The sequence below is a fragment of the Bacillus rossius genome, chromosome 1 (genome assembly GCF_032445375.1).
Source record: "Bacillus rossius redtenbacheri isolate Brsri chromosome 1, Brsri_v3, whole genome shotgun sequence".
NCBI classification, from domain to species: domain Eukaryota; kingdom Metazoa; phylum Arthropoda; class Insecta; order Phasmatodea; family Bacillidae; genus Bacillus; species Bacillus rossius.
The window spans coordinates 176,205,455-176,229,316 of NC_086330.1; the positions used below are offsets into that span (position 1 = coordinate 176,205,455).

Here is a 23,862-nt window from a genome sequence, read left to right on the forward strand (position 1 = left end):
TAAAAGTACGCACTATACTGCAACAGTGCTGCCAATTTCCAGGCACACTCGGAATCACATTTAGGCATACAATAAAATAGTGCAAAAAAATGCAATATAGTTTAAGTGAATTCAAACCATTTTTTGAGCATGATGCACAAGAAACTACAGAAAGCTTTTTGTAAACATCTCACATAGTTAAATGGCGATGTGAAAAGTGACATAACAGTGCCTTCTGTATTGTTGAGTGTTGCCAAAACATTACCTATACATCACACAATTATGATACTGTTAGCGCAAAGCATACCCAAATCATAATGCAATACGTATATGCAGCCAACTGGCCACATGAGCACGATTTATTGTACGAAACTCTGATAGAAATGATACTTCAGACATGTCATTACTTTCTTCTTTGTACAGATAACGTAATTCCGTGACCAGATGTCTAAATCAGTAATAATTAAAGAAAACCTATAATACATGACATTGCTGCTGTGAATTTAAAAAATTAAAAAGACACACTTACATTTGTGGAAGAAAATTACCCACAATAGTGTGAGAACGAATATCCAGTTCTCTAAGATCATGGCTAGAATTCACCAATTCCCTGAACACAGACGTACCACGTGACTGTGCTACATGTGCAACACGACATCGTTTAGGTTTAAAGAGAGCTGTTTCTTCGACAGAAGATACTGCTTGGGTGTCTCTTTCTGCTGGAAAGACAATAAAAAACTTATGAAAACATATAAAAATTACAAGGAAGAGAACATTTCCAGCAAGTGAAAGTTAGATCTCTAATTATTCTTAAAAAACTTCAGAATAAACTAACCCTGAACACCTTGTGTTTGTAAAATTTAGTTTATAAAATAAATGTTTTTGTTAAGATGGTAACATATGTTGACAATTGTAAATTCAGAAAGTTATTTTATCTAAGATTATTAAATGAATAAGAATGTGATAAAGGTCCCGCCGAGACAGTTTGCGTGAAGGGGTAAGGGCGTCACATCATCACATCATATGATTTTAGGAGCATAGAGACCGAACTCCTATTGCAGGGCGAGCTGTTTCCCACGTGGCTGATGAGAGCGGGATGTCGAAACTGCCCCTCTCTCAGCGACGGGACGCTAAATGATATGCAAATACAGTTGGTTTCAGTTCATGAATATTATTCACTACCTTGCACATACATGTTGAAAGCTCAGCTAACTGAGAAAATTGCCTACAGACTCGCAACTGGCTAAGGAGAGACGACCAAGACAACGCCACGTGGTCGAACGGCAACAAGAGAGGCAGACAAAGTAGCAATGATACGTCAGCTCTCTCTGTGTCTGGCCGTGCTGGAGCTTGTGTTGCCAGTTATAAAAATACATCAATGAGAAACAATATTAATCCAAAATCTGAATAGTAAAAATAATTATAAAAATAACAATTTCCCATCTGATAAGAATACCCACAATCTAACTAAAAAAACAATACACAATGAAGAAACTAGGAAATTGAGATGGCAACATCCAAAAAGTTATGCAGCGAATGTTAGTTATATAAAAACAAAACAGAAATAGTTCCACAACATTAAACCCACAAAACACTAAAAAAATTAACACAACCAAAACCACTGCAGATACACACACACTTCAGTCAACCCTCGGGGGAAGTTGCGCACACGCACGAACAAGCAGAGATCAACGCAATGAGTCAGAGACATGCTGGGGTGCGGACTTAGCTGAAGTGAACAACTACTAATAACTTTAAAATAATAAAACTACAAACAAAAAACAGAATTTGTCAATGATTACGTGAACTGACATACTGACTATCTTGGTGTATACATCTTACATAATTTAAAAAAAGTATAAAGTTCTTATTTCAATGTACCTCGTGTTGACTGAAAATTTTTAACGTACTATTAAGACTTGCACCTAATGTAAAAAAATAATTTTTTTTGATTCCGAATTTAAAACCAAATAATAACAGTAATAATAAAATAACGACAGTTTGAAGGGATTTGCCGAAACTGATAATAATGCAGGGTGTCCGATGTATTTGTCAGGCAGTTTGTTCTAGTGGTCAAGAATCCTGATAAAGTGTTAATTACTGGCTGGGCCGAGGATTTTCCAGTTGTGAAATGTTTCCTATCCTGGTTTAAATCTGTCATTGCAGAATCACCCTGCCATGAAAACTTCCACTCATCAGCTGTAAAAAGTACACTTGAGAGTATGGTGCAGGTTGTGATAATTCATGTATATTTAACGTCTGTACATAAATTATTGGTCGGTAAACATATAAATTTAATTTGTAAAATGTTTAATAGGTATAATGTAACAAGTTTAGCACTCTCTACCATAGGCGTACCCATGATTTTTTTCGAAAGGGGAAGGGGGGCTGAGTGAGTTAGTCTAGATTATTAAGAAAAATTTCACTGATGGCAAAAATGAATTTTACTGTAACATATAAAAGACCATAGACTTTTCATCAATAACTTTTCTTTTTTCTCATATTTTATTCTAAAATGTGACCTATAACAACAAGAAGCATTAATTGTTATTTAAAAATAAAAAATTGTGGACCTAAAATTAAAAATTTCATTAACTGGGAACTTAGGGAACATGAGTGATATTATAGATAGGTTATTTTATATAAGCCAAGTGGTCCTTGGCTGACCTAGCTGAATAAAATAAAAAATAAAAACATTAAACTGGAATAAAACTTAACTTAGTATAAAAAAACCTTTGATTATATTCCAATGAATTTAGTTATTTCTTAAATAAGTAAACAGAATAGCAGCGAATTTCATTTTTTTAATACTGGACTATTGAAGGTTTGTAGTTTGTAAGCAAATTTGCTTTCAATTCACTTAAGTAAGTATACATTACAAAATTTAAATACCTACACAACCCTAATAAAATAAAAAATACATAAAAGTAAAGTACCTACTATGTATTACTACTGTTACCAAAATAATTAATTAATTAACCCACCAAACTTAAGTAGGCACTTTATAGACGTATCATTAATTAAGTCAATGTTGGAAAGACAATATAATTGATATATAATTTGATTGAAAGGTTGTTAACAATTAACAGTTGAAGTGCAGTAAAACAGAATTCAAAAACAAGTTTTGAAACTAACCTCTCTTTCATGCGCAGTGATTTAGAAAGATTTTTAGCAGAGGTGAGCCAAAGATAGGCTCTGAACTATACTATCACATATGTATGTTTGAATATGTACTTACTATCACAGAGCCATAATTTTTAACATGTCACTTGTAGAAGTTAAAAAATGTGTGTGCTCCACTAAACGACATAGCGATGACAGATCTAAAGAATATAAAGACCTACATATTGAGCTAAGGCCACTAAGTTACTGACTCAAATGAAACTTCTCACTGCATGGTTGGTTCGTTTCATCTAAGGCGGAAAACTAAAGTTTCAGTTTTCCAATGTTTGTAACAGTCATTTAAAATTAGGCATCGCACGCTAATCAAACGTTTGGCTGCTTGGACAAAGGTGAGTACAATTAAACCCGAGGTGAACACGAGGGCAAACATTAAACAAATTTATAATTACTCTCATAAAGAAGGAGAATAAAGTGGATTGAGTAGTGATTCAGTTAAATAAATAACAGGTGGTTAATTTCAAAACCTACCATGTTTATTTGGAATTATAGTTTTCATTATTTAATTTTGATAGTTTCAAGAATTACAAAATTACACAGAACAAAGTTACTGGAGCCCTGGCCATCAAAACTATTGATTACAAATAGATTATCAATTGTTCATTGTATACAAATTTAATATTTTTCTTTGACCAACTAGACAACTCATAATCAAGCTTTCACAAAAAATTAATGTTAAAATTTAACTAAGATAGTTTATGATTAAAATACTGCCTTAAAACATTTGTTAACCCAACCAGTACATGACTATGTATAATTTATTATTTCTGATTTAACAATATCTGATACCGTTGACTGTTCACTGGCACTGACTAGAAGCAAGGAGAAGAGGTGACGGCTCAACGGTTATCCAGCTGGAAAGACGCATGGAATAACTCATATTAACTCAAGAAGGAAGAGGATGTAAATTTAGTTGAATTTAGCTATGGACTTGAGCTGGAGACAGACCCGAACTCTTGGACCCTAATGGAACCAAACGAAAAGGAGGTCCAGTGGTCAAGAATAGAAATAAAGGGGCCAAGAAACTGGGATGATGAAATCAGGGCAAAAATTTAAGTAAAAAGTCAAACTATAGAGGAAAGGAGTAGAATTTTCCACTAACCATTCTGGGGGTAGAATGATGAAAATCACTCCCTCTAGAGATGCATTAGCGCTCACAGGAGCCACGCACGAGTCATACTAAAGATTATCTAGTAATAAAAGCTAACACGAATATCAATCTAGAAATAAATAAAATAGGGATCACTCCCGGACTCCATTAAGCTAGTCACTGCGAGACTGATTTGCGAAAGGGATCATAGGCAAGAAGCACCGGAAATAAACAACCATGGTGATGGCAGAAAGATGAATCAATCACCCCTTTGGGCTGCATGAAGTTAAAACTCACACTAGGAGCCTGGAACCTAGGAATTGGGGGAACTAGCCTCTGATTGGCTGCAGGTTACAGTCGAAGGACTGCTTTGACGACCCAAAAAAAAAAGTGGCTGGTCGCTTAACTGAGGGGGCATCTGAGGTAACTTTTTGCGCTCCGAAAGCAGCGCGCTGTGTCGGGTTAGTTCACAAAAGTCCCGCGGTGGTGGGGGGGGGGGGGGGGGGGAGGTTGTAGCCGACTAGCGTAAACCTGGCGCTTATGGGCCCAACTGGGCTGCGCTCTGTCAGGCTAATAGGGAAAGAGGTTGTGGCAGCGGCCAATAGAGGCCTCTCTACTTGCCGAACTAAAGTTAAGTAGTCTGGATCTTTGCCACAAGATGGCATAGGCAGACCTTTTTTCGACCAGCGAGATGTCCTTGATTTTGGCCTGCCAAGAGCCAAGGTTAAGGCCCGGTCAGTGCTCTCGGTGAAGTTCATGGAAAAGCAGGAGGGGGGAAAGAAGGAGGAATTTGCTGTCCTGATGGGAAATGGACTTCAACGGAGCCCAGATTATGCCTAGCAGGTCAGAAATCCTAGAAAGGACTGTGACAAGAGTTGATCACCTGAGGCCAACTTTTGGAACAGAGCTGTCCTGGGGGCACGCTGAGGAAGGCATTAAGCACGAAGATAAAGTTACAAGAAGTGGCCGTGCCTCGAGATGGGAAGAAAATGTGTCTAACTGCTTGTGCCGCGAAAAGTTTCCAAACTGTCATTTAGGTGCTTAGAACTCTCAAGGAATCTGGTGGGAAAAAAATTTAATGGGTAACAACAATAAGAAACTAAATTTATGTTAAACTATAAATTCTCTGTCAAAATTAAAATGCAAAATTAACTTTTAGGTCAAAAATAAATCAGTGCCGATAATCCCAAATTTGCGGCACAGAGTTTGTACGAAATTAAGTAACAGTGTTGCAATCACTACTGCTACTCAATGTCCAATTCTATTAAGAAAAACAAAAACATAATCGAAGTTGAGTTGTACTGACTAGTCCATTAACCAATGACCACTTTTCGAAAATTAAGACTGATAATCATGAACCAATCACTGTGATTCAACTTTGTTTACGTTTGATTACATATTGAACTGCTCGGTGACGTTATCTCGCGCATCACTCTGTGAAAAACTTCAGACAATGAGCTTCGAATGACATGAGTATTCACAATTTTCTTGACTCTATAATGGGGGAAGGGGGTTTAAACCACAAAACACACGCCCTGGGTAAGCCTATGCTCTCTGTATTATTCTTCCTTTAAACAATACACACTTTTAAACTTTTAACACACTTGTTTACAACACCAAACGAAAGAAAGATAAATAACTTAACAACTATCAGGGAAACACTTACATTTCAAAATGCATAGAGGCAGGCATAGTTTAGTGAGTTCAGTACACGACTTCAAAAATGACCAGTCTACGGTGTTCAACAAGAAATCCTTTCCTTGAATGAACACTTCTTTCAAATGTGGCAAAGAAAGATGTTGGCAAATTTCCTGGAATCAAAGCAGGTAAAATTAACAAGGCAACATGTGTGGAAATCATCACCCCCCCTCCCCACCAAACAAACACATGCGCACACACGCACACAAAATTATTGTCAATGTTGCCATTTTCTCCCTCAAATACTTCAATTAAATTGTTGTTTATCTGGACTAAATTTTACATGGCAAAACTACAGGATACACCTTCTCTTCAATTCTAACAAATTATAATAATAACAATTGCTTATACAAAAAGATAAAAGTAAAATAAAAATATTCCAATTGATAAAAGCATAGTGTGTTAGACCACTATTATGTAAATTGCTTATACAAGTAATGACAAGTAACACAATGACTAACATAGGGCATGTTTAAGAATATTCAGTTCATTATTTCTACTGTAGCGAAAAACTCTCTGTCAGAATTTCAAACACAAAAATTTGAATTCATGTTTTAACAATGGCTGACACTTCATTCCATGCCCTTGAAACAGACAAAATGAAGGATTTGGCTAAGATTTGCGTTCAGCATGCCGGGACTGAAATATCAGAGTAGGATCATCTGGTGCAGGTATTTAACCAACTGAAACCATAAGTGTAAGCATTTAGGGTATATAGTTAACAATATAACGTAATAGTGAAAACAATTTAAACTTATGTGCATCTTTCCAATTACATTTTTTCAAAGTACAGTGATTTTAGATTCCAAAATTTAAGTAGTGATTATTGGAATATTGTAACTTGATGTAAGTTTTTGGACATACGCCATTGCTAAGAACTTAGCAATGGCGTATGTCCAAAAACTTACATCAAGTCATGCACTCCCATTGCACAAATCTTTTAAAGATAACTGGAATATTGTAAATTCTGTAATTTATATCCCGATTTTCATTTATATTGGTGAATATATATTGCAAAAACTTTGGTGAAGAAACACTACATCTTGTACTAGTTTTTTTTTCACATTTTCAGAGATATATATTTTTAGTTTCGGTAGTAAATGAAGGCCAAAATTAATTTGCTTACTAAGCATCTCCAGCCAACTGGCAGCCTGGCAACAATGCGAGGAAAGACTACACCTGGCAACGCCACATGCCACCCACACTGCACATGAAGCCTGTTCAAACCCGCAGCAAGTACACATTTTGTCGTTTACTGAAAGAATTCTACAATATACAGTCCAGGCATCAAAAAAAAAAAACTAGTACAAGATGTAGTGTTTCCTCACCTAATTTATTGCCACTTTATCAACATCAATATAAACAACAATCTGGGTAGAAAATAAAGATATTACATAATTTCTGTATTCACTACTTCAAACTGATATGTTGTGATGACATTTCACATTTATAGTACATATGTAAGCCCTCACTGACCATGTTTTCTCGTGTTTTAAATGGTGAAAATAGGTCAGTGCTTTTCACCAGCCACATGAGGAGCAGAGGTCCATCTTCAAAGCTGGATTCAAGCTAAGCACAATTGTATTTTCAGAACAATACTTGCAACAGAGATTTAGAATTGAGAACTTGATATTCATTACAGAAATGTGCAAAACAGGTGTAAACAAAGAGATTACCTAGATAAGAAACGAACAGTAACTCTAGCGACCAGTTTACACAAGTAGGATATGGTGTTTTGAGGAATGTTCATGAGTTGCACAACAATACCTATTAGATGATATAAATCAGAGTGAAGGAACACATACATAACATTTATTGGGCCAAATATACACTCTGCCCTTATGCATACTTGAAGTCAAACCATAGAAGCAAAAACACAGTGCTGAAAAAGCACATACAAAACACGTCTGCACTCAGAGAGAGCTCACAGATTAATTATGGTAGTAATATTAAGTAATAACTATAATATATGTATGTATAGTATTTGGTTAAGCAATTATGTAATCAACTATTATATAAGCATTATCATACTACATTTTTCCCCTGTAGTTTTAATAATATTTTGGGGGCGACTGGCTATGGACCTGCGTGGTATTTAAACTCGAAATATGTTATTTGATGCGTTGACAATGAAAAGGATGTACCTACGTAACATTATTTTTTTCAGGTAAAGAAAAACCAATTGAGGAGTATAAATACACTACCACTGTGTTATTTTGTTGTAATAAAATAAAATTTGTGGTACTTTTGGTTCATGTTCACTTTTGCATCTTCAGTAGATCCTTCTTTTCCTGGGGTGGCAATGTGTTTAAATATGGCACTTACCTCCTTTACAATGACAATGCCTCAATTATTAAAATAAATATAAAAGAAATATTTTACAGGACTACTTCATGCAACCAATAAAAAACTCAAGAATTTTTGATATGATGTTGAACTGTAAAACCACAAACCACCCTTTGCCTGAATCAGAAAATCTGGACCAATGAAAATTAAATGATAAAAAAATTGATTCAGAACCAATATTTAGTACATTTTGTGATACTTAAAATAATATCTTACATTTATTTACTTACAAGCTGTTCTTTTGAAAATATTTTTAGTTGTCGTAACATGGGGAAACATTCTCTTTGGAAATAGACATCATTAGAGTCCGTAAAAACGTCAGCAGAGGCCAGGCATAGGTTTTTACTTGTGAACATGTTCTTGTTTGTGAAAGTCATTTCATCAAGCAAACACATTGCTTTAGCATGTTGCATGTTATCCATATTCTCCATCCAACCTCGAAGGTAATCTGGATCTATATAAATGCATAAAATTACACACAATGATCAAAACCTTAGTTAAATATCAAACAATGAGTATTTTGTTGGGAAGCTAAAAGAATAAAGATTAATCCAAAATACTTTAAATCTTTATCTCTTTAAAATAGTCTAGAAATGTTTGAGAACATCAAAAGGTATGCAAGGTGTGGTTTCACTTTTCATAGCAAGAACAATATCTAAACTCATTCAGTACCATCAGGATGAGACAATATAATGTAAGAAAACGAAATTGGTAAACTCCGCTTCTTTTTATTGACGTGACATCTATTAAATCAATGAACACCGGCTGCACGCACGAAAAAGTGTCCCGTAATGCACATTGTCCCACTACGATGTGTCCCGTTACGCTCATTGTACGCTTGCGCCAAATCTATCTCTCTTCCACTCGATTGGAACAACCATAGATTTGACTTTTCAATCATGTTTTCGTCGTTTGCATTATTAATATTATGTAATTTAACGATCGTCCACCAATTTTCAGCACAATCGGTACGCTTATTTAAAAGTAATGTTGAATTTTCAAATACGTTTTTGTATGAACAATGGTGTTTTAAAGTTACACATAATAATTCAAATTACACCCGGGATCATTTGCACAATGTTTTAAAAAATACTGTAACACATTATAAATACATTTGGTGTATTTCGGATGCGTATTTGTTATAAAATCGTATGATAAAAACGAAATAATATTATTCCCCTACGGTGCTGTCATCTACGGTGACGGACGCGAACCAAACGTATAGCGCTATCTATCCGCTTCCGCGACAACCAGGCACTCATTAATACATATTTTCCTTTGTTTATCGCGAGGGGCATTATTATTAATGAATAATAAATAAAATTTCGTGCCTGGGGCCACAATTGCATATCATTTTGAGCACTGGAAGACATAAAAACGTAAAATATTTTCGACAAATTTTAATCCTCGGCCTCAGCGCACCACGAGCGTCTGGGTTGGAGATAAAGCCGAAAATTCTTTCTTAAACTTACTAATACTTATTTTATTAACTGCAAGGGCATTTTTATTAAATTCTACGTTTAATTTCACGACGAACAAACTTCGTCGTTAAATGTGTAATTGCGGAAAAGCGTAAAACATTCTCGACGATATTGAAGTTAAATAGCAAACATGTATAATTGTTATAGTTAAAATAATCTCTTCGTTAAAGTAATAAACATTTTTGAATTAATGAGTGCAAATAAAAGTAAATTTATCAATTAAATTGTAGATTTTATTTCACTCCTTCTTTGTATCCAAACAAAATAGTGATATTCAATAAATATGATTCAATTTTATTCATAAAAGTATGCAATCATTTCATCAATGTTTTGTTATGACGTTGTCACGTTTAACTATCGTCCGTAAACCGACTTTACAGACAACCAATTTTCTTTATTTATAATTTTAGCCACCACTTTGTATTTCTTAAAGTTTTTAAAATTTAATTTTAATGGTTAAATGATAATGCATAGCCATTAAAACATCTGATATTTAATTTGAACTTTTGTTTGGTTATGTTCTTTGATATTTCAATTACTATAAGATACTTTATTCCCTTTCTTGCTATATTATTTTCTGGGATTGATTCTTATAATCTGGTTTTGATAGTGATTTTTCTTGCAGGCATGTAAGAAAGAGCCTTTGTGTTATGTGGCTCTAGACCATTGTTCTTTTTCTTTTTACAGCCTGTAGAGACTTCGTGGCAATCAGTAGCAGTCAGTGGAAAGAAGTGTGCCGCTGCAAGTCAGCAAAAGATGTATGCTTGCAGTCTTAGGTGTCCAATAGGCAGCAGTGTAGTGTTTAGTTAGCACAGTTAAGATTTTTACATTAAGTGGTATTGTACTGTCTTTTGAGTACTATGTCAGTGTGATAATTTACCAATTTTGTAGATAAGATAGTCATGCAAAATGATTACGTGTAGTTTACAAAAATTATAAATTTTATAAAAAAACAAATCTGTATAAATGATTTGATTTTGTATAAACACTGTAAAGACTGTTTAATTACATCATTTTAAAGGTAAGAACTACAGTGTAAACTCTAGATAACGACACTTAACGGACTGAGCATTTGAGTGTTATAGAGAGTGGACGTTAAATGGAGAGAAATAAAAGATATAATTTTGCTATTCTATAGTAATATGTATTTACTAATAAAGTACACATTTTACACACAAACATTAATATTCATACAAATAACAACACATATTGCGTAAAAACTGTTATCTTCATCTGATGTTTTTTGCTGCTCCAATATTTTAATTGTATTTTCTTATGTACAGTATTTGACTGATATCATGAGATACTGCTGGATCACCTTAATTATATAAAAAGTATTTTTCTAATAGTTTCGATGCATCAAGTGGTTGTTTGATGCTTGGTAGGAGCACAGGATTTTCTGTTTCATCTTCTTCATCCACTTATTGTTCCTCAGTTTTTCTCACCGAATCCACAATTTCTTTAATTTTATCACTAATTATATGTACTTTGTATGTTCAAAGTAAGACAGCAAAACACACATTTTTAGTTTGAAGGTGAAATACAAAATATGAAAAACTAATTCAAAAGTTTTTTTAACGTATAAAATTCTAATCACGTGGCCTGAAAGCAAAAAATTTTACTGTGCATGCACACAGCATTGTTTTCTGCCAAATCAGTAAAATACCCACATTTATTCATTATTTACTTACTATCAGTCTTTATTAAGAAGTTATTAAGGATTATTAGTGAAATTTAAGGACTTTTAAGGGCCCTTATTCAATTAAAGATAAATAAAGACCTTTTCAAGGATATTAAGGAGGTGTACGAACCCTGATGTTACGGCCCTGGGTAAGAATCAGAGCCAGGTCCATGTGGCCTTCCAAGTGGTATTGGTAGTGCCCCTGCAGACACACTACCATCCGGAACCCTCAATTCCAACTTGCTTGCATTCAACGCCATATGAAAATATTATGATTGTCGTAAGCAGGCCTGTCAGTGTAAGCGTTTATCAGCAACAAGAAAATAAAAAATGTTTGTAAAAATAAATATGCAATGCATTTTTTGTAATAACTAAAAAAAAAGTAAAAATGGTCAATTTGCAACACACCAAAAAAATAAGCGTAAAAAATAATTATTAATTTTAAGCATACAGTTTTCACATTTTTCTCTGAGTAGGAACCCCCAGATACCGATTTCAAAATATGTGTCACATTACACCAATAGAGTAGGATCTTCCATACCTGGTTTAGGCTTATTAAACTGTACAATTTGCTTTTGAAAGTCAATACACAGTCATAACGTTATGTTAAGCCTAAGCCGCATCCCAATTCGCTGATGTCTTTGCCAACTCTTGATGTCATGTGGACTGTGTTGCTGCCCCAACTTGAAGGAGAAAAGGGCTAAAGGGATAAAGTTTACTCGCTGAACACCCTTACTTATGTTTTGGCAATCTTAATTTTAAAATTGTACTACTATAGGTATTAATGAGGTTTAAAATATTTTTAAAAAGTATGTAATACACATAATTATTTATTTAAAAAAAAAAATTAGTCACTACTGTCACGATGAAGGAGATGGAAACATAACATTGTACCAACCTTTCAATTACATTAATGTAACAAGCGCTTGACAACAGCAGAGAAAACGGAAACTAGAGAGCAGCACACTTACTAGAATAAAGATATAGAGCGCTGTATACTTCCCGACTTGGAGGCTGAATACTAAGAGATTTATTGGTTTGTATATTTTTTGAGATTGCCGTACTAATTAGTACTCTATTGTATAATTTGTTATTATCTTACTGTAGGTTTCGCCCCACATTCAACACTGCCACATTTTTAACAGAATATGAAACAACTTTACAAAAACTCGCACACAGCAAAGAAATAGTTTCCTGGAAATGTACATTCCTCAATGTAATTCAAAAGGGAACTTTTTTCCTAGGCCCGAGTCATTTCTCACTCCTAATATTTGTCGTTGTTCATCACTTGTTCATCATCTTGCATATCTCTTTCCTTGTGAAAAAGGGGTTTGATATGTTTTCATCAGCCTTACCGACATCACTCAAATAAAAAGAAATGTTTCTGTTACATTCATTACACATCTCATACTTGTTGTATCTGTGACTAGGGCAGTAGCGGGCAAGATGGCCATGCGGCTGGTCTATCTCAGGTACATCATGTGCCTGCGGGTTATGGTTTAATGAGTTGTACTTGATTACGGTTACGGAGAGACGATGCAACATGGTGGCAGCAGTAAATTTGGTTGATCCTTTTCAATCTGTCGTGGTTTGTGTATGTGAAACGGGTCGTGTATAAACTGGTCTTGTGTCGGCAACAAGCGTCCAACATGGACGACGGTGGTAAGGACATAGAAAAGCTTCCGCGGCCGAGCAGCCAACACATAAAACCGCCCACCCCGCTCGATTTCGCTGATGCTAACGCGTGGCCCCGCTGGAAGTTGCGTTTCGAGCGGTACCTTAACCTCACCGGTCAAAATGTAAACAAGGACAAAGACAAGATTGACCTACTGATGTATTTATTGGGTGAACAAGCGGACGACGTAATAGTGACGTTTCCCCGACCGTCGGGAGAGTGGTCGTATGCTGAGTTAGTTGCAGCTTTCGATAAGCACTTCTAACCTCGTATAAACATTATATTTGAATGCTTCAAATTTAACTCAAGGGTTCAGCAACCAGGAGAAACGGCTGAGGTGTTCATAACTGCACTACATACACTCGTGGAGACATGCGAGTACGGGCCTCTTAAAGCAGAGTTGATACGCGATCGCATCGTCGTGGGAATGTGCGATACTGAACTCAGTGATAAAATGCAGTTAGTGAGTGACTTAACCTTACAAGAGGCCATCAACATGTGCAGACAAGCTGAGCTACAGTCGTCACAGTCCTCTCAGTTACGTGGGAAAAGACCCGAGGAGGTGAATTATGTACGTCGAGATCACACAACCAATCGCGATCACCTAAAATATCAGTATGGTGCCTATCCACGGTGGAGGGGGAATGCAGGGTCGTCAGGGAGGGAACAAAGCAACAATTGTGCTTATTGTGGTAGGACTCATGTCAACAATAAGTGCCCTGCAATTAACACTGAGTGTTATTCTTGCGGTCGCAAAGGTCACTTTTCTAGAGTTTGTAGGGCCAAAAAAAATGTCCAAACTATTAACGAAAATCAAAACCCTCCATACAGCTCGAATTAATTTGTAGTTGGTAGTGTGGCCGTAGGGTTAGGCTCGGCGGGAAGTCAGCGGAAACACGACTCATTTCAAGTCAAGATGGAAGTCCCAGAATTGGGCACGACAGTGGACTTTGTAACTGATACGGGGGCAGACATCACTTGTCTTCCAGCTGTTATCTTAGACGAAAAGAATGTCATCCTGGAAACCAGTTTCAGCACAGTCTGTGGGCCCGATGGACACCTGCTTGATGTTGTCGGTTTCCGGTACTTAACCTTGCGATACAAGGGGCAAGAGAAGAAGATAAAGACTTACTTCATCAACAAGTTACGCAATCCCTTGTTGGGTAAAGATGCCCTTCGTGCTCTGCAAGTGATTCAAGTGGCTCGCAGTGTTAATGTTGCAGCTGAATTTCCCCAAGTCTGTACAGGCTTGGGTAAGTTCGAAGGAGAGATGGAGATACATTTGCAGAATGAGGCACAACCCTACGCGCTGACTGCACCCCAGTTAGTTCCACTGCCTTTATTACCAAAGGTGAAAGAAGAGTTAGAAAGAATGGTTAGGTTAGGTGTCATTACACCAGTAGATTACCCTACACAGTTTTGCGCTCCCATGGTAGTTGTGGCTAAGGGAGGATTTGTTGTGATTTTACTGAACTGAATAAATATGTGGACCGCCCAGTGTTTCCCATACATAAAGTTCAGTACACATTGTCACAACTGAACAATGCTAAAATCTTTAGTAAAATAGATACTAACTCGGGATTTTACCAAGTCCCACTTAGCGAACATAGCCAGCCTCTAACAACCTTCATCACCCCATTTGGGAGGTTCATGTATCGAAGGTTGCCTTTTGGCCTAAATGCAGCTCCAGAGTATTTCAGTTGCAAGATTGCTCGCATGTTAGAAAATGTACCAAATGTTCTGCAACATGTTTATGACGTTCTTGTCTATGGGGAAAATGTCGAACAACATGATGCTACTCTGCGCTTGGTGTTGACTAAGTACAAGGAAGTAGGTATCACAATTAATATGGACAAAAGTGTTTTTGGGGTAGATACAGTCAAGTTCCTGGGTCAGATAGTTTCAGCAAAGGGTATATCAGTTGACCCGAGCAGAGTTACAGCCATTGCACAATTTTCAGAACCTAGGAATAGGACAGAATTAATGCGGTTCCTGGGCATGGTTAATTATGTAGGGACATATATACCTAACAAAAGTCAGGTTCTACAATCCCTGCGGGAATTACTAAAAGAAAATTGCATGTATATGTGGGGAAAGGACCAACAGACAGCCTTCCAGGGAATAAAACAGCTCTTGCTACATGCTCCTTGTCTAGCTCACTTCGATGTGAGGAAAAAAATGATTGTGAGTGCAGACAGCTCTTCGTTTGGATTAGGATGTGTTTTAATGCAAGCAGGAGAGAATGGTACAAGGGAGGTAGTTTGTTATGGCTCTAGAGTTCTCACCAAGACCGAAACGAGATATGCCCGAATAGAGAAAGAGGCCCTGGCCTTGACATGAGCATGTGAGAAATTTCAAGAATACGTTCTAGGCCTTCAAGTGGAATTGGAGACCGACCAAAAGCCCCTAATTCAAATACTAACCTCAAAAAACATTGATGACCTGAGCCCTAGGTTGCAGAGATTCAGAATCAGGCTGATGAAGTATTCGTATACAGTGTCTTATGTGCCAGGTAAGCAGTTAGTCATAGCGGATTGTTTGTCACGCAACTCACTTCCGGGTACAGACCCATTAGCTGAGGAACTAGCAGCAGACACAGAGGCACAGGTGAACATGGTCATAGCCAATGTGTCTGTTGCACCTAATACCCTAGAGCAGATCAAAGCCAAACAGCAAACCGATCCCGTTTGTCAAAAACTTACAGAGTTCACCAAAACACAGTGGCCTCCTAAGCGACAGTTGCCAAAAGAACTTGACAAATACTATCAGTACAGGTTGGAAATAAACATTTGTGGAGAATTCCTGCTAAAGGGCACACGGTTAATAGTTCCCGTTGAGATGCAGCAGTACGTCCTCGGACAGCTGCATAAAGGCCACTTAGGCATAACAAAATGTAAAGCCAGAGCTAGAGAAACTGTTTGGTGGTTGGGAATAAAGGACCAGATTGCAGCAGTCATAGCAGTGTCCCCCACATGCATCAAACACAGGAGCCAGCCTACGGAACCATTCATTTAGCCTACGGAACCATTCATTTCCGAGGCCATCCCAGACTACCCATGGCAAAAGGTGGCTATGGACTTAATGAAATGTCAAGGTAGATGGTATCTAGTAATAGTGAACTTTGAGCTGATCGAAATAACTAACCTAACAGAAACTGCAGTCGTACACCAGTGCAAGACAGTTTTTGCACGCTTTGGAGTCCCTGAAATTGTACGAACAGATAATGGCCCTCAGTTCAGGGGAAGGTTTTGTGACTTTGCAAAAGAATATGGTTTCAGACACCAAACTAGCAGTCCTTACTACCCGCAGTCAAATGGTTGTGCAGAGGCAGCCGTGAAAACTGCAAAAAGATTATTAACTAAGTGTAAGGATGTTCACGAGGCTCTTCTTGCATACCGGAGTACCCCTCTAGAATGCGGGTTTTCCCCAGCGGAAATTATGCTAGGTAGAAAAGTTAGGACCTCACTTCCATCGTTGGTATCGGGAAAGCCCAACGAGCAATTAAAACAGAGGTTGGAAAAAGTCAAAGAGTATTACGCTCAATGGTACGACAAAAGACACAGAGCAAAGGAGCTTCCTTTGCTCACTAAAGGTGATAGAGTCTGGGTCCCGGACCTTAAGAAGTACGGAAGGACAATCAATGACTATAACTGCTTCACTGCACCTAGGTCATCAGGTTCAGGTTGGCGGCAAAACATACAGGCGCAACCGTCACCACTTGGTGTGTGCACCCTCTCAGGGAATAGTGGGACTCCGTAGGGGGTCGATGCAGAACAGCGGGGAGCAACTACAGAACACAGAGGGAAACCAGGGAAACGCCGAGCAGACAGAAGGTCCCACGGCTAATACTTCAGGAGAAGGGTCTAATGAGTCCGACAGCGACAGTGACTGGAAAGGATGGGATAATGAAGGAAATCAGGCCAGTCCAATTCTTCGTAAGTCTGGTAGAAAAAGGGGCCCTCCAAAGTGGCTGACAGAGTATAGTGTATAATAAAGAGGCTTAGTAAACTCAGGGTATGTTTTGTAAAATATTCTATCTTGATTGTATTAGATTGTTTGAGCTGTGTAATGAAAGAATTGTCTTATATAATTGATTAGTACTTGTATGTGTATCTAGCTAAGTAACCATTAATAATGGTAAATTATAATTTCGGTTTATTTGTATGAGATCTTAGGAATGGAAAAAAAAAATGAAGATGTATCAGATGTATCTGTGTTATCTAGTGGCTTGATGTATTTTGCAAATCCAAATAAAAAGGGAAAGATGTTGTATCTGTGACTAGGGCAGTAGCGGGCAAGATGGCCGTGCGGCTGGTCTATCTCAGGTACATCATGTGCCTGCGGGTTATGATTTAATGAGTTGTACTTGATTACGGTTACGGAGAGACGATGCAACAATACTGAAACTTCTTATTCCTAGAATATTCCTCCTCTATTAGGTACAAGTATTTCATTAGCAGTACACATATATTCTGTTCCTACATTGCAACCAAAATCCAAAACACGAGAATCAAAAGCAGACAAACAAGAACTTTCTTCAATAGTTTATTTTACCATTTTTTTATGAATTTATTTTTATACATGAACCTACAGTTTCTGTATTTGCCTCTGAAGCTGTCTCACATTTTAGATTTTTGGCTATAAATAGCTAAGACATGTACTCCTAAGAAGGATTATTTGTACCAAGATAACAGGTCAAAACTTCCAGTTATCTTCAAAGTAAATCGAAAACCCTCTCGTAAATTTGGTTAGTTTTCCTTACCCACAGCTTATGGCTACCTAATGAATTATCACGTAATTTTTAATATTATACATGAACCTACAGTTTCTGTATTTGCCTCTGAAGCTGTCTCACGTTTTAGATTTTTGGCTATAAATAGCTAAGACATGTACTCCTAAGAAGGATTATTTGTACCAAAATAACAGGTCAAAACTTCCAGTTATCTTCAAAGTAAATCGAAAACCCTCTCGTAAATTTGGTTAGTTTTCCTTACCCACAGCTTATGGCTACCTAATGAATTATCACGTAATTTTTAATATTATTAAATAAACTTCACAATCATTAGTAAACTCGAGAATTTATTCTCACAAAAACCCACACTGTGCACAGAGCAGGCAAAAAATCTGTGATGCAAAATGTAAACTAGACAAAGACGAGACTTGACCTGGGAAAACAGTGAAGTTACGCTTTGTTGCTTCCCATACTTTGCATTTTCATGTAATGATAATCATTTATTATACAAAGCTCAGGTTTCCTATGCCAATATTTTTGCTATATGAACCAGATTCTCAGGCGTACTTAATTTTATCATTGCTAGCTATTTAAATATGTATCTGATGGCCTAAAATATCTTCAGGTTATAAAATTCTAGCTTGTGGGTTCTGCAACAAAATGTTATATCTTCTGGGTGAAAAAGATACATAGTGTGAATAAATATGTTTCAGAGTTTTGAAAGACATTTTAACATTGGTCAGACCAATTATTTATTTATTTTTTGTTTATTTACAATTTGTGCCAAGCCCACCAACAGTTAAGGGATATTAAAGGTGGGCACAACACAATGACAAACAAACAAAACAAAACAAAATACATAAATACAAAAGACAAATCAATATACAAAGGACAAACAGGCAGGCACTGCGGACACCACAAGTAGGTGAGCACTACAATCAGGGAAGGGCCCTGCATGTAAGCACCTCCCGCAATTAGGCAACACCTACAGGCAGGCACCACAACCCTGCAGGCACAGCTAGTAGGACAAATACAAAATACCAAGGTACATTATAGGAAATATACTGTGTTTATTACACATGTATTTTGCTGAGGGCGGAGCCAAAAGTGAGCGTCTCAGTTTGTTCAAGTGAGCCGGAGGGTGGTGAAGGAGAGCGCAGTGCAATAATGAACACACTCAAGTTGTGACATTCTTTCCTTTCTCTCGCAAGTAGTATCTTCTAGTTCTCTCTGCAGGCCCAATAACGGCAGCTTTAAAGCTTTAAATTTCCCAGCCATCTTTAATGTGAATGTTGACATTATCTTTATAAGTACCTAATGTAATGGAACTGGCTTAGCTAGAGAACAAATATACTTACTCTTAAATTACTTAGCTGCAAAAATAAAAACATATAAAAAGGTTTACAAATAAAAATTATTTCTTACTTGTTCTTGCAGTATACATATTTCTTCCTTTGTAGTCCACAATAAAATAGTCCCAGTCTGTTGAACATTTAGCCAAGGCATTGAACTCTCTGGTACTGCTATGGGAACAACTACTGCAGACCTTAAAACTCAATTGCAAAGACCGTAAATGCTTGGGAAGTGATGAAAAGTGATCCTTTGGGTATCCACAAGTTAAACCAGTAATCTGGGAGGAAACAAAAAACAATATTATTGATCATTCCTAAACATGCCTTTACAAAACTACCAAAATTAATTTCAGTATTAAGTTGTTTCCGGCTAATAACACTTCAAGACTGGCATGCAGAAAAGACTAATTCCACTCTCACACACTCACATACACATACACAAAAACATACCAATATGTGACTAGAGTAGTAAGTGAGGATTGCCTCTATGCCTAAAACACCCCAGACCACCTCGGCTAGCTCAAAATTCGGTCTGAAGTGGACATACATAAACACTTACAAAAAAAAATGATTTGGGTGATGAAAATTATATAGGTTCTGGAAAAATGTTACTATCGTTGATTAGTGTATTGGAATAATGTCTCTCAGACACCAAACTGATTTTAACCTAATTTTATTGATACTTGAAGAAAATTCACGATCTTTTTGTCTGCAATCGTACGACCACACACAGCAGTACATATATAGTATAAAACATTTGCACATAATCTCTTTCCAGACTTCCACAACAAACACAATGTTGACTGGGTACTTTATAAGACATTTCGCACTAATGTCCCGTGGTTACACATGAACTCATGGTATACAGGACTATGTCCTCGGAACAAAGCTGTGATCAATTCAGCCATATTTTTGGGCGATTACCGACTATGGTCAAAAATTCTAATTACAAAGTCCTAATGATAAAAACAGGTTGATCTTACATGGTGGCTCACAGACCACAGCTGCCAAATGCTCTCTTCAACTACATAACTTCATACTTTTTGAGCCACTGCCAAAGACGCGGCCTATCGGTACCTCGTCCAGACAATGACTGACGAAACACAGCACATCACAAAAAATTATGTTATCGCTCAATTTACGAACAAAGACAAATAAACCATACTGAGGAATTATATGAAAGCATATAAAAACTCAGATAAGTAGGTGAAACAAAGTAAAAATCCAGTTCAAAGACTTTTTCATAATTAAATAAACTCACTATCAGAAACATAAATCAAAAAATGAAAATTTTTAATTCTGATTATAAAACAATTGGTAAACACATCAATGCTCCTTAGAATGAATAACAAGCTGATACTTAAATTATATAAAAGGGAATTAATCTTAAAATTAATTACAAGATAACCTAATAAAATTTAAATTAAAGTATTTATAAAATGGGAAGGCAGTAAACTGGGCTGCTACAAACTTATGAAAAGAGGAAGCTTGGAGGTATTTATTCCCTGACAATAAGTATATCACCTCAATGGAGCAAGTTTTCTTTAAGTTATACACATCTTGATTTTTCCCTTTCCAAAATGTTGATTTTATAAAAGCTATGTATTAATAACTGTTTTAAGGTATTCCATGAGGAATATGATTTTACCAGCCGATGCATGGACCTTATAAAGTGATGACCAATAATTTCATTTATAAAAATTTATTTGTTAAACAAATACAAAAAATTACATGAACTCATTTACAGTGAGGACAAAATAATCTTTATACAACTGCAATTTTATAATATACTTGCAGAACCCAGCAGACGTTGTCCTGCCCGTGTTTATTTATTTACTGCTATATATATATATATGTATATATAAAATTAATACTATGTATTGACGTCGACCAGGGCTACACCCTCCCTAAGCCCGATGTGCCTCACGCTGCTGCCGACCACATCTCCTCCCATCGACACCCTCTAATTCAAACCTCCTACCAAAAAGTGTGTGTGTGTGTTCGGTCGCCCACCCTAACTTGAGCAGTGGAGACATCATCTTTTTAAATAATGTAGTTAATAATAAAATAACTGTAATATGTAATGTTTAATTGTTCTGTTATATCAATCTACTAACAGTAAATTCAGCACTTCCTGCAGCCATGACACCCATGGCCCGACCTAGTCTCTTCCGTTCGCCGTGCGGGGCACTACTTCAACTACTGCTCTCAACTGATCTGCTATCATCCACCATCATAATTATTTTCAAACCTTTTTTAATTAACCTTCAAGGCCTACCCCGGTGGCAGACTGTATAACTTAACTAATTAAAGTTTTCCTCCCTCCCCCCCCCCCCCCCCCCCACACGGAGCTTTTTGTATTTTTCGGCGAGCTTGCACTTTCGGGGCCAGTCCACGCGGTGTCCTGGTCAGCATGACAGCTGGACTACTTTCTGTTTTTTTATTTTTGTACGCATTGTCAGTATACGTGTCGGCAGCAATAAAACTTAATATTCACCTGACTAGCACTCAATTCTCGACCACTATCTTTCTAGTACAGAGACGGAGGTGTATGGGGAACCTAAAGACCCCACAAGCAGTCGTCTTCACCAGTAACATAGCATGCCCGCCGCTGAGAGCGGGCCCGTGAGTTATAGCGTATCCACGCAGGGGGAAACTAACTCCACATGGGTCACGTCACGGCCCTGGGACAGAGTCGGTAGCCGGGTTTGCATGCCCATCCATGTGGTGGCGCCCAAGGTCCACACGTACGGCAATCCAAAGTCCCCCCCCCCCCCCCCCAAAAGACAGTATGTAATTTATCATCTATAGTGAGTTAGAAAATTTGGATAGATGAAGGATTACTCCTTTTGATAATATTCTATTATTGAAGATTAAGGACAGTATAAATCACAATAAATCATTTTTATGGCAATCATTTGAATGGAATATAAGTTTATCTGCTGCAGGGCTATCTAGTGGCAAGTTATAGCAAAATGGAGTAAAAATTTTCCCAGTGTTCAAATACCTATATATGGGTGTTTCTCTGCTATTTGGAAATTCGTCCATACAAGACTGTCTTGAAGTAATTTTTTTAAATGTTGAGTATGTTTGTAAATAAAATGAAGGGAAATAGTAAATTAAATATATATCTTAAAAAAGCCCACACATTTTCCTCTTGATTTTTGAGTTATGGACGATTTTTTTGCCGTGACAGGGGACTGTTGTATCCATTCAGGGGAATGTTTTATGGACAAAAACAATTAGTATTTTTTTTTAAGTAATAAAAGTCTTTATTTTTCTTTGCCATTCTTAAAATATGTAATTTTTTGAAATAAATCAACAGTATTAAAACAAATTTTACTTATTATAGTGACATTTCTTAAGCCTAATAACAGTTGCGTTAAACTTAAAAAAATCAACTTCTTAGTTTAACAGTATTTTTAAGACTAATTAGTATGACACTAAAGTCAGTCTTTATAATAATGAAAATATGGTATCCTGCAAAAAGAAAAAAACATTACTACTGCTAATTAATTATCACAACTGATATTTTACTTTTACATAATACTTACATTGAAATATTTGTACTTTTGAAGTAACTAAAGTAATTAACATTAATTTTACAACACCTTACATTCATATCAGTCTTAACGTTGTACTTTAGGGAAAAATATTTAAATTTACTTATTTTTCTTAAAGACTGGTACAGATACAGGAAAATAATAAAATAATGTTCTCCCTTTTAGACTTAGATCTGGATCTGGTAACTTCTGCAAAATTTGGTCAAAACTGACATCAGAAATATCATTTTCATCCATTCTAAACTTGCGGCCCTTATTATCACAAATTTTCATAAAAGTTACTGTTAGTTCGCCTTCCTCATTATCAAATTGAGTGATAACAGCAGTATAACGATATTCTGTGTTTCCAACGTTAAACTTGACTATAACGTAATCACCACTGTTGTACTGCTGTTGGTTGATTATACTGGGCCCTGCACTATTCTCAAAATCAGTATTGGTATTGTCACACGGTCGTGAAATTTCTGTTTCTGTAATAATGTTACTATCCGGAGAGTTATGGGCTAGCCTGGTTTTGCTTTCGGATGCTAAGTCTGTGTAAATGTCCTGAACGTGAAGTTTCTTCACTTGGTAGATCATAACCCCTAGAATAAAATGCTGACACTCTTCTTCGCAAGTGCAGCTTAAACTTTTCATAATAAGCTCCTCAGCACCTTTCGGTAATCCTAAAGGGCATTGTGATATTTTACCAATCTGATGTATTTTGATGGTACCATTGAAACTTTTCAAATTCTTGGCGGCGTTCTGAATACTGTTAGTCATATTATCAATTGCATCATCGTCAATCGCAAACATTGTAATTGCAGGACATCTTTGTTGCACAGATTCAATAAAAGATTCCAAACTGTCAATGTAACCTGCAGCAACGATGGCATCTGCGGTCCTCTTGCATGTAGCTCCAACACCATCTGCGGCACCCTTGTCATGGCCACTCTCTGAAAAGTTCCAGGAAAACTTTTGTATATTTGGAACCTCTACATGAAGCCTTTGTTATGTTGTATGTGTGGCCCGGCTAAGCACACAGAGAAACGTAACAAAACAAAAACAAAGACAAACAATGTTCTTTAGGGATTTTTCATTACGAT

At 36.7% G+C, this 23,862-nt stretch overlaps 1 protein-coding gene across 13 annotated transcripts in view; it reads right to left on the reverse strand.

The window, feature by feature from the left end:
* Positions 1-23,862, reverse strand: part of LOC134527111 (uncharacterized) — a 134,155-nt gene that overhangs the window by 55,431 nt on the left and 54,862 nt on the right. For 8 of the 13 annotated variants that reach the window (XR_010074079.1, XR_010074077.1, XR_010074080.1 and 5 more), the window contains 4 exons: positions 19,288-19,492; positions 8,524-8,747; positions 5,916-6,060; positions 509-698 (listed from right to left, as the gene is read on the reverse strand). Coding sequence is in view for 9 of the 13 variants with exons in the window: in XM_063359466.1 (XP_063215536.1) it covers positions 509-698; positions 5,916-6,060; positions 8,524-8,747; positions 19,288-19,492 (764 nt within the window). In the remaining 4 variants the exon portion in view is untranslated. The remainder of the gene's footprint in view (positions 1-508; positions 699-5,915; positions 6,061-8,523; positions 8,748-19,287; positions 19,493-23,862) is intronic. The other 5 variants (XM_063359469.1, XM_063359467.1, XM_063359468.1 and 2 more) reach the window with 3 other exon arrangements.